At 30.8% G+C, this 12,809-nt stretch overlaps 1 protein-coding gene across 1 annotated transcript; it reads right to left on the bottom strand.

The window, feature by feature from the left end:
• Nucleotides 1-6,691: 6,691 nt before the first annotated feature.
• Nucleotides 6,692-12,418, bottom strand: LOC114166903 (annexin D5-like). The gene is made up of 6 exons (XM_028051782.1): nucleotides 12,343-12,418; nucleotides 11,980-12,125; nucleotides 11,095-11,313; nucleotides 10,615-10,830; nucleotides 10,180-10,269; nucleotides 6,692-6,986 (listed from the first exon to the last, which is right to left on the bottom strand). Exons 1-6 carry the CDS (start codon nucleotides 12,416-12,418, stop codon nucleotides 6,783-6,785), a joined length of 951 nt encoding a protein of 316 aa, XP_027907583.1. The 3' UTR covers nucleotides 6,692-6,782.
• Between the last annotated feature and the right edge of the window lie 391 nt (nucleotides 12,419-12,809).

Here is a 12,809-nt window from a genome sequence, read left to right as displayed (position 1 = left end):
GCACATTACGATGCCATAACAAAGTATAAAATATAAATCATCAACATTTAGAATTTTAAGCCTAAAGACCAACGGTACACGGGCCATAACCCTAAAGGAAAGTCTAAGTAAACCTAGATCCAGTCCAAGCAGACTATGCAGCGGAACCTCCATCACCCTGATGATTACGAGGAGTTCTCACCTCTGCTCACATCAACAAGTTGATGATCATTGCAAAAGAAAAGACCACACCACAGAACATACAACAAACAACAGAAGGGTAAGCTATAGCCAAAATTAGTTTTATCATGCAATCAGATATACTTTCACAGTCCAATATACATACATCATCCAAGCATGTTATGACCTTCTAATCAATACACTAAGACTCGACTCGACTCATCCGGATACATATAATCTGGTCGGATTCAGCGGATGCTTGCACTTGTGATGGATACCTCTGCTCACCCCCGAGCTATGTGTTACAAGTGTTACAATGAATCAATCCCTCACACACAAGGTTAGCCCTTAGTGAGTTTCAGGCCTCCTACTACTCTCACCACAAGAGTCAGTCCGCTCTGAGTGAGACTAACTGACTCCTTAGATTGTCAAGATGCAACCTTACCTTGAATCCTTACCAAATTATACAGATGGGGCACCACCATGGACACCCATTAACAGGGACCATGGAATTACGTCCCGACCACTGAAGCACGACCTTGAAATCCCACCTAGAGATCTCAAGAAATTATGCACTGACCCTCGACCAATCATGCTCAAACAATCGAATAATATTTATCATGCAAATAATCTCAGACCAACCTTTATAAACCATACTCATTCATATTCGAATGTAGAATCAATACCAACTCATCCTTCCCAAACCATGAATATAAAATTTCATCTCATACCAATACCATGCCACTTTAATTACCAACCATCTCATACATCCCACATGCTAAGGTCATGTTAAACTTATCAATCACAGACCATAAACCATTCTACTCATACCCATTCGCCCAATTCATGCTTTTAAAAGTAATTGAATCAATCCACAAGTTCAAGTTAAAGTAAGGAATTAAAATTTTGCAGCAATTCTCGCTTAAGCTAGACTGATCTCGCTTAAGCTAGACTGGTCTCGCTTAAGCTAGACTGGTCTCTCTTAAGCTAGAAATTCTTGCTTAAGCTAGACTGATCTCGCTTAAGCTAAAATCTTTCGCTTAAGCTAAACTGACTGCTTTTCAATGGTTTCAACATGTAAGAACACAAAATCTCAAACAACAAAAACTAAAGAAAACACAAACCTGTTGCATAAAACGTTCGCATCATATTTTCATGCTTTAAAAGGGTAAACAAATCAATCATGGGAGCATACAAGTATTTAAACAACTTTGACGTCAATCTTGCTCAAGCTAAGGAGCTCTCACTCAGGCGATAGGGGTCTCTCGCTCAGGCGACAGGGGTCTCTCGCTCAAGCGAAAAGCTTTCACTTAAGCGAGATTGAAAATAGAGAGCACTTCGAGTTCTCGCTCAAGCTAGCCCATCTCGCTCAAGCGAGATTCCTTCGCTCAGGCGAGCACTCGAAACCAAAGGGAGGCGAGTTACTGTCATTCTCGCTTAGGCGAGAGCTTCTCATTTAGGCGAAAAATAGCTCGCTTAGGCGAGCATAGTAGATCTCACCTGCTCTCATGCATGCCAAGCCAAAACTTCATCCATAAACAATACACAAATTATTTTCACACCATCAATAGCACATCAAATCATCAAGAGCACCCAACAGAACCAAAACAGGCACATTATTTATAAAAGCATAAAAAAATCCTAGCTTTCCTTACTTGGAAAGGAGCTAATATCGGGCTTCGACTCTTAAATCAATGGGACTGGCAAATCTAAGAAGTGAAGACGAGCTGAGTTTAGAGCTAGGTTGACGAAGATTGGGGCTAAACCCTAACAGAGCCTTTGTGGGGTAAAAGAGAGTGTGAGAGTACTGTTTCTGCAAGAATGACAAAAGTGAGAGGGATTTGATTGTCTTAGGAGTCTTGAACACCCTATGGGTCAATCTTTAGGCCCATAAGATTAGGGACAACCCTTTAAAAACTAGGGCAGAATAAAAGAGGGTTTTACAACTGATCTCACGTTAAAGAGATTTTCTGATAAAAGAAGACTGCAGAATAAGCAAACTGCAACATAAACCTAGCCAAACAAAGATTTTAATGAATGGGATAGTTTATGTTAGAAAAAAAAAATTGCTTTTCATTTATACAAAAAATTGGAGGATTTTGTCTAAACTATTAGTTAGGAATACATTTTCTTTTATTGGTATATGGCGGTTTAGGAAAACTATCTTAATAAAAAGTTAAAGGATTTTTAATAAACTGGTGTTATAACAAATCATACAGTTAATTGTTCTTTTTTTTTCTTGTAGGGATAACTCTATCTTTTTATCCATCTATATATACACATAAAATTTAATTTTTAAAAATATTAAAAAAATTATAATTTTATAATACACAATAATTAGATTACTGATATATAGACATTGAATTATGTACATCTAATTAATGCAATTAATAATTTAATATTTATTATATTCACTAATGAGTGCAAACTCAAATTAATATATATATATATATATATATATATAATATTTAAAATAACGAGTGATTATTTTAAAATTAATTGTATATATGAATGTTATTTTTTCTATTTAATAAACACGTTTGACAATTAATAAAGAAAAAAAAGACACTCTTAATCATTTTCAAGAATAGAGTTCAAACAAAACTAATCATTAAAGTTGTTGCACTAATACTGCAACTTTTAAGAACCGACTATTTACTTTATATATTACATTTAATTTGTATTTTTTTTAAAATATATTTAAATTTAAATTTTATAAAATAGATTAAAAATAATATCTAAGAAAACTTAATTACTATTAAATTTAATTAAAATACATATTAGTATAAAGTGATAAGAAAATTAGTATAAAGTTCAAGAGGGTGGCGAATTGAACTCTTTTTTCGTTTAAAACAAATCTTGAAATTCTGGAGAAATATTTGTATGAATCAATGTTGACTATAGAATTTGACATTTTTTATTTAGAAGTTTCAAATCAAAGATCAATCCAATTATATAATATATCAAATTAGAAATCAAAACAAAAACATATATATTACTTATATCCAACAACAAACACACTATTAAGTCTTAATTAAAATGCAGTAACAAGAACTAACAAGAACCAATTCAGTACGTTGGTTTCAAAATAAAAGATCAAGGGATGGGAGAAAATATTACAATTACTCTTCACAGAGCTACATCTAGAATTTCCACTATATACAAAGCCAATTACAAACACGCATACTAAAAGAACATACAAGAATCATACAAGAATGATTCTCAAAACCTGTAACACCCTGTTAGTGAGTCACTATTATGAAAATCTTATTCAGAAATGAGTAAATACACCCAAGAATAATGAAAATAAGAACAATATCATCTTATTAAAACAGAAGCAAACTACTGTACTTAGTTCAGGTGAACGCATCGAGATTTTTACCAATAACATTAATTATAGTATAAGAGTGATAAAGTAGTTTAGTGGTTAGAAAGAAGGAAAGAGGGAGAAGATTGTAGGTTCGTTTGAATAAAGTTGGTTTGGTGGGGTGTAGAAGGGAAAGGTGGGAGGGGTTATGAGTTAAACTCCCCTGCTAACAAAAACTAACAACTAACAATTGTCGATAAAAAAAAAAAAAACATTGTAATTTTTTGTTCAATGTAAATAACCATATTATTTGCAAAATATTCATTTCTCATTTTATTAATGTGCACATATTGATTAAAAAGTCATCACAAACTCTTCATTGTTATTATGCGATGACCAATCCATGTTTCATATAATTTCTATAATTTTAGGATTACATTATCACTAAACGCATTCAAATATAACATTAAAATAATACACTTATTAAAATAGCATACAAAATAATTGTACCTAAGTCCTTTCAATATAACTAAATACTTTCAACCATTTGAGCTAGTACTTTTTCAGATTATAACAAACCACACTAAATGCCATAAAGGCTCCCAAGACCTGCATTTATTAAATAATTATTTATTTAATTATATAAATTTCTCGGGTCTTACAATCTTCACTTCTCTTTCATCAATTTTAAAAAATGAATTCATTCTTTTATTTTTTTTTTATCAATATACCTATCTATAAAACAAGTTTAAGACTAAAAGTGTTTTATACAACACATTTTGCAAAAAAAAGAAAAATGTTAGCAATTTCTTGTAATTTTTTTCACAACAAAATATATTAGTATTTTCTACGAAAAAATTTTCAAAACAAAATTGACAGGAAATATAAATTTTTTTAATAATAAATGAATTTCTATTTAACTTTTTTTTTCAATAACAAAAGAAATTAAGTAAGGATGAAAGATAAGTACATGTGAAAAAACTCATAAAATAATATGAAGAGAAATAAAAATTATCTTAACAATTTTTTTCTTTATTATATTTAATTTTATATTGTATTATTTATTAACATTAAAAGTTATACTTTATAAATAAAAGAATATCTAATTTAATTTTCATTAATTTTTGGTGTACAACTATCTAATTTAATGTGATACATATAATTTAAAAAATTTTAAAATATAGATAATTTTAAAACTTTTAAATACGTACAACTTTAAAAAAGTTAAAAAAGTTTGGATAGGTCGTGGCCCACTCTTTGCTCTGTCATGACTCCGTAGAGGTATCACTCAAAGAGTGGATTCATATGTTAAATGAGGGTGACTTGCACTATTGGTAAACATAGGTCGCTTAAACAACATATCTATGTTTTAAATTGCATGATGTTGTTGAAGTATAATGTATGTTGTTATGTGACTCGATGTACATAAATATATGAACTCACCGGTCCGGGAGAGTAATTTATATCAATTAAAAAATATTTTATATATTAGTTCATGAACCGACACAGAATCAAGTGATCTAGAAAGTGCTATTTTTTTTATACCAGTTGAGCCCACAACCGGTATAAATTCACATATTTTCGTACTTTTCTTCATTTTCCTTAGTCGCGTTCCCACCTCTATCACTAAGTTCGCCTTCCATCTTCACGCCTACTGCACCTCTGCTTCACATAACCAAAGCCACCACCTTTAACACATTTTTTCGTAGCAAACATTTGAATTTCAGAAAAAAAAAAAAAAAAGACATTAAGTCCAGATTTCTGATCTTAATAGTGATGCGAAAACGAAATCGGAGTATCAGGAAATAAGGTAGTACGTTCCTCTATGTCTAAATCCTCATTTGCTTTAATTGGCTTGAACAAGTTCTCGATCAAAGAAGCACTTGTGTTCTCCTTTGCCTTAATTGACTTCAATCTGGCGTGAGGGACAAAGCTCCTACAACTTTGATACAATCTCGCGTGGGTATCTAGATATGCCATGCCATTGTTGTAGAGTTCGTGAACGATGACAGTGGTTGCAAGTTGTGGAGCTCAATCTACATTTTCTAGTGACTCACGATCTGTGGATCTACATCAACAACGAGTGGGCGTGGTGGTTCACACGATGTCTAGCGTGCACGTGGTGGCTAACCTGGTTCGCTTCATCGTTGTTGCAGGTGTGTGGGGCTACTCTGATGAGAGTGCAATGGCGTTATGTTCGCATGGTCAAGGTGCAGATGCGCGATGTTGGAGAGTGAGAGAACGTGTGTGGTGCTGCCTTGGAAAGTGAAAGGGCTTCTGTGTAGTCTGGTTTATTACAAAAATGTTGCCTTCCCACTCTCTATATCGATTTACAAAATTGTCATTACACAAATTTCTACAAATTTCTATGTTGGTTTTACATTCGATTGATATAGAAAGTCTTCTATTTTGTACCAAAATGTCACTGTGTTTGCTTTCTATACTGATTCCAGCTCTGACTCGTATAAAAAGTCTTATAATATTTATAATTATGACATCAATTCATTTATTACCGAGATGGATTATAATCGATATAAACGTCGTTATAAAATGTTATTTTTGAACTAAGGACTTATAATATTGATGTGTATAAAATGAATTATTAAATGCTTGAATAAAGTATATGATCATGAATTGAATTATCTAACAACTGAATTGTGTTAGAAAATATTGATATTGGGAATGATATCATGGGCAATTTATTATTATTCATTATTATGGTATTAAGTAAAAAAAAAAAAAATCATTACGTAAACAAAATATCATGTAGGAACATATATTAAAATATCATGTAGGAACAAATTGAATGAGACTTTTACATCAAACTTATCAAACTTTGAAGAGTAGGTATAAGGAACCACCTTAAAATATATAGAAAGCTTAGATTAAATTCTAAAACATGTTTCTAATAATTTAGTGCTATTTGGAGTCGTGAATTATAAATTAAGTATAATTTGTAATTATTACGAAGTTTCCTAGATTGTAAAGGTGCAGTAATGTGAATGATGTGCAAGTATAATATATATATAAAACTTTTCATTAATACAGAACTTTTAGAGCAACTAAGAGAAGAAACACATTATCTCAGAAGTGAAATGGAAAATTTTATGATTGAAATAATATACAGAAAACAAAAATGTAGCCTGAATACAATCACCATTTCTGGAAAAGCACTATGATATGTTAAAACTAGAACAAAGCAAGTGACTTTAATCCAACACCACTTTTAGCTTCTACAATGAGTAAGTAAATATTTCTGCTCACATAATACTTCCTAAACTGGTTAATCTGATTTGATGTGAAAAACAGCATAGTACTAATAATCAGAACCTATAAGATTCAAGAGAAATTCTTTGTAATGGCCTGATGTGTCAGAACGAACTGCATGAGTTAAAGGTTTTCCATATTTCTTATAATATTCTATTTTTATATGGTACATGTCTACCTCAGTTCTTGTCACAACTACCCTTATTAGTCTAGTATCTTGAGTTCCCACACCCTTCATTGACTTGCGCAAGATCTACCAAAAAAAAAAAAAGAGAGAGACATAGGTTAATTAATATTATTTTGTGGGCATAGATTAATATAACTCAGAACTTAGGAAAATGTAATCTCAGAAAATATGTATACATAAAGGATGATGTAGTATGGCTTATTAAGTCGTGTAGTGTACTAATGAACAAGTAGGGACGAGGAAGGTGAGTATAGAATATAGACAATTGTTTAGGGGAATATTTCGAAACATGTATCCAAATAAAATTAAAAAGAAAAAATGAAATAAGTTTTTCTAAAAATTAAAGTTAATTTGTAAATAAGTTTAAAAATAAAATTTTGTAAAATTAGATTAATTGTTTTTACAAATTACCTTATATGAGATAGAAAATTTAGTTTTTTCTTTCCTTTTTTTTCTTCTTCTTAAAGTCTATATAGAAAAAATTGTGTAAACATAATGTAAAATACATATATCACATATTTTAATTGTGTACATATATTTTAGGATTGGTATAATTAGTAATTTAGAGGATTAATTATAATTAGTATGTACTTATATTTTAGGATTGGCATAAATGCGTTTTTTTATCACATTTTAGCACAAGTAACACGTCATGTTATCATGTCTAAAAAAACACAACATATTTTAAAATCTATTTTATAACTGAAAGGTAAAAAAACACAACATATTGTAAAATCTATTTTATAACTGAAAGGTAAGCTTTTAATACTAGTGTAGCGAAAAACTTTGACATCAGTGTTTCCATCATTATACTTCGGTTCTTCAACTTAAGCATGTTCCAACACAAAAAAGATGACAATGACCACCAAAAAATAGTGGCACCAACGAGAAGAAAAATAATGTTAGGATAAGGAAGAAAAAAGAAGAACGAAACACCAGTGCAAATGGGCTTTTGTCTGCAATTATTTTTGCAATTCTATTTCGGTTATAGAACCGAGACATGTTAGAGTGAGGCAGAAAGGGACAGGTTTTTGTCTTAGGTCCCAACCGAGACAGAAACTCTACATTTTGTCTTGGTTTTGTAGAGAACCAAAATCATATAGTCCAGAATTAAGCAATTAATTCTGAAATACGCTTGGCTTTTGGCTTCAATTCAGGCATAACCGAAGCCATATGTCTTAACTTTTGGCTTTGGTTCAGGTCACAACCGAGACCATATGTGAGTTTCTACTTCGATTGGTTTAACAACCAAGGCCATATACTCTATTTCTTTTAACATAATTTTTTTGTTTTTGGTTATTGCCACATTTTTTATCTTGCATATTTTTAACATACTAGACTAGACCAGAACATAAACAAGACAATACATTTTATGAAACCCAACATCATCCACAATCTAAATACATCTAAAAATCTTTAGTTATAACAAGTGAATATCTTAATGAATACTAATATATTTGAAGACAAAAAGAACCTCAATGAAGACTACAATGGAGGAAAATGCAAAATTGTAGCAACAAGGGAAAAGAATGTTGCGACACTATGCAATAGGACCTTTCGCGAGTTGTAAAAGTTCACAAACTTATTCTATGTAAATGGGTATAGGTTTCGGTTCTAGGTTAAACCGAAGCATATAACTGGTTGCATGAGTATAGGTTTAGGTTCTCAAATAACTAAAGCCTATATTCATGCAGTCAGTGTATAGGTTTCGGTTAAACCTATAACCGAAGTTTATACTTTAACACCCAAGATAAAGCCTTTCAAAAACACGGTGACATTTTTGAAATTATTTGCACAACTATAGACTTCAGTTCTAAGATAATTAAAGCCCATAACTTGATCTCATAAATATAGGTTTCGATTCTTTGAGGAACCTAAGCCTATACTCATAAGGTAAAAGTATAGGCTTCGATTCTATAGTTATGCAAATAATTTTTAAAATGCCACCCTATTTTGAAAAACTTCGTTTTTTTCTTGAAACCAAAGCCTATTAGGTGAAGTTAAATCATTTTTTTGCACTAGTCTAAAATTGAAAGTTCATGATGAAATTAGTTGTTAAATTAATTGATAAATCGAAAATAGTACACAAAGAGTTATATTAATATGTTAGTTTTTATATAAAAACACATATATGGATAGTTTTAATTAACTAGTTTAGTAAATTTTGCACTTCATCATTTTGAACATATGAATGTCTTATTAAAATTTAAAACAAATATCTTAAATTGTGTAGTATGAAAAAATTGAATAAATAAGGAATTAAATATTATTGTTTGTGATTCCAAAATAATTAAAAAGTAGTATTGTAAAATTTTTACCAAAGCTATAAGTTGAATATGTCAGTGAAATATTAGGTTCATTAGAAAAACCACTAATATTTTCAAAAATAAGTTTATAAACTAATCAATTAGGTTATAACAACTAATTGAAAGATAAGCCAAACACATTATAAGAATTTTTGTATCTATCAATGGATTTTGCTGACAAAACTAAATTTGTCAGTAAATCTAAATATATCGACATATCTTACTGATAGATTTTAGAATTTAAATTATCGAATGGATATTCTGTTGGTAACTAATACATCAGTAAAATCCGCTAGTAAATTGAAATATATATTATGACTAGACGTTTTCATTGGTAATATATCTGACAGTCAATTCTATCAGTAAATTCGTTGGTAAAATGAGCTACAAATTTTCCACCAAGTCAGATGGGATTTTTTTGTATATTAAGAGGGGATGAATGAGAAGAAGAAGAGAATAAGAGAAGAATGAGGAAGAGGAGGAGGAAGAGAAAGAGACGAACAAAGAGGAAGAGGAAGAGAAAGAAAAGAACAAAGAGGAAGAGGCGCAGTGACGAATGAAGTTGGAAGAGGGTAAGGAGAAGGAAGAGGATAAGGAGGAGGAGTTACACATGAAAGTGACAGCAGACGATGACAATGAAGAGGGAGGAGGAGGAGGAGGAGAGGAGGACGAAGAGGACGAAAAAGGAACAAGAGAGAAATAAAGACGAAGAAAAAGAAACAAGAAAGAAACAAAGAGGAAGACGAGGAATAGGACAAGAAAGAAGATCCAATTGTGATATTTACCAACAATCAAAATTCGTGGGTAGCTACTAACGAATATTTACCAACATAAAAAAGCAATAACAAAAAACAAAAATGCATAAAATGTTTACAAATAAAAGGTAAAACTTGATTAAGATAGATGAGAAACCAAATTGAAAATTTGTGCTACCTGGGAAAAACAAATAATACCTTGGCAAAGTAAAAAGCAGAATCAGTAGCACAACGCAATATGGTCAAGAGGTCATATCGAAAAGCGCCAGATGTTTCTTTCTTTATTGCCTACATGAAAAACATGATGAGTTGAATGTTCACAATCAACAACAAAAAATATGGTGAAAACATGTTCAAGATTTTCCTATATATGTTTGATCAAATTTCTCTAATATTTTTTTCCTGTGTTTAGTCTCTCTAACTTTTCAAATGAGAAAAAAAAATACTTTTTTTATCTTTCAAGTGATTTGAGTAACTGGTTTATTTATGTTTATCACCAAGTGGATCAAGTCATGATAAAAAAGTTCAATTCCTAATTTTTAAGTGCTTACTTCAACAATTTCAAATTATTTCATAAAAGTGTGAAAGAAAATAGGTGACTACTTGTTTGGAGGCATAAACATATATTTTTACCTTTTCTAGTGAGTGTCCATGTGAAGTTATGTAAGCAGAGTTAACTGCAGCCAAATGTGTGCTACTTTTCTCACTAAAAATCTTTATGAACACGTCCTCATCAGTTCCCAACCTTTTCTCCCCTGCTTTATAGAGTAGTTTTGCATCTTCTTCTACAATTACAGGGTCCAACTCTGGGCCTTCATAACGTGGTGTAGTTACATATGCAAGCAACAACTATATTCAAGTATCAACATTAACATGTCAAAGATTATACACAAGTTTTCACTGGTTCTTTATCAAGATTCCTAAGCTACTATGTCCTCAAATATTTTGTAAGATTCTTACTAGTCAGAAAAAATTAACTTCAGAATATTACAATGTGATTTCACTCTAATAAGTGTTTAAACCTTGAATATATATATATATATAGAGAGAGAGAGAACAAGAAAAAAAAAAGTGTTCCAAAAAGATAAGAGGAGTTTGAGATAGATAAAACACCTTTTTATGATCACCACTGAGTTGGATTTCAATATCTGTCTCAAGAGGGGAATGATAAATTGACTGATAAACTTCTTTTAATCGTCTAATTTGTGATGGAGTACGTGAACATATAGTTTCTGTTAAAGCTTGATTATCAGCAACTCCTGGTCTTAAGGCTTTTCTCACTATCTTAGCATCCCTAGTTGCAGGATCATGCATCCAAAGTGACATTGCTTTCTGAAACCATTTAGAATCAAGATCAAAAAAATAAAATGACACTCACTTATCATTTGAGAGTGGTAAATATTAGAAGCTAAATTACAGCCTAATTCATTATTATAAACCTAGCTTGTAAAGTAAGAATTGATTCTATTTGTACACCATAAAATATGTTGATGGCTTTTTCCTAGAAGAAAATTAATCGGATATACAACACTAATAAAATATAAGTCTAATTCATATAATAGATTGATATCACTACTAATCCAAAATTTTTAAACAAGGTTTGAGTTTTTTTTATAAGATACTCAACTTTTTCACAATATTATAAACTTAAAATCACATTTGAATTCTCGATATATGTGTATTGAAAAATTTTATAAATTCAAACTGATTGAAAAATAATACCAGTAATAATTCAAAGAAAATTCTTACGTGAAATTTTATTATATTGTAAAGTTTACATGTAATTAAATATTGAATATAAAGGTTAATGGATGAATCAAACGTTATCAAATTCTCCTAAAAGAGAGGTGAGCAAATTTGCAAAAGGACAACACAAAAGGAACTGAACGTGTTATTAGATGAAAAAACTTAACACCCCACTTATTTCATTGTTACTGAATCAAACAAACAAAAATACCTAAACAGAATTATGGGCAAGACAATAATGTAACATTGTACCTTGAGATGCCCATGAAGTTCTTTTGATAAACGTTTGGAAAGTAGTTCAGAGAAGGTGGTTTCATATTCTTGTTGAATGAGACTGCGTTGTTCTTCATTTCTATGAGCCAAGATGTTGATAACTTTAGACGTGTCACAACCAAGACCTGCAAATTTAAAACAATAAAAATGGTGATTTTTGGTATTGTATCTCTAGTTTACCTAAATTCATTTTTTGTACAAACATTAGATGAAAACAGGACTGTTTCACCATATTCCATATGATTAAAGTGCTTTACTTTAACATGGCATAATGAAAGAAACAATAAAAATTAAAAAAAAAAAATTGTTTCTTTTGTGAGTTTGTGTTCATTAATTAAGAACCTTTGAAAGCTTTATGCAGCTTGACAGCATCTTCTCGAGCTGATGGTAGCACTGGAGGTATGCTCAAAGTTGACATTGCCAATTTTCTCTTCTTCTATGTCTTTGTCAAATATTGAAATGTTATTGCATCGATAACTTATTTTGTTTTGTTTTTTCTTACGGCGTTTTGAAATGAAACACACACAAGAAACTTAGCTAACACTTCTGGACAAACTCAAATGCCAAAAATTACTAATATTGGTGCTTTTTTCATCATCTCAAATTTAGGTCTCAAAATATGCCTCAATCCATAAATATAGTAAAGTAGAGCAATGGCTACGAGATGTATCTTGCTCTAGAGTTACGTATATCCTTCTATTTTGATTATGGTATGAATATAACAAGTGATTCAATGATTCCAAATTATCGAAAGTTAATTTGGTGAATCAACATTTAAAAAAAAAAACAATGAACTTTTCATAAAGTTA

This window comes from Vigna unguiculata, chromosome 2 (genome assembly GCF_004118075.2).
Source record: "Vigna unguiculata cultivar IT97K-499-35 chromosome 2, ASM411807v1, whole genome shotgun sequence".
Classification (NCBI taxonomy): Eukaryota; Viridiplantae; Streptophyta; class Magnoliopsida; order Fabales; family Fabaceae; genus Vigna; species Vigna unguiculata.
The sequence above is the reverse complement of the archived record's forward strand: the minus strand, read 5'-3'. Positions and strand labels throughout refer to the sequence as shown.

Excerpts from the sequence above, each read along its gene's own strand:
- LOC114166903 (XM_028051782.1), bottom strand. The coding sequence starts at position 12,418 with ATGTCAACTTTGAGCATACCTCCAGTGCTACCATCAGCTCGAGAAGAT. Across the intron at positions 12,126-12,342 it reads GCTGCATAAAGCTTTCAAAG|GTCTTGGTTGTGACACGTCT; the intron begins GTTCTTAATTAA and ends TTAAATTTGCAG. Across the intron at positions 11,314-11,979 it reads AACTTCATGGGCATCTCAAG|AAAGCAATGTCACTTTGGAT; the intron begins GTACAATGTTAC and ends AAATGGTTTCAG.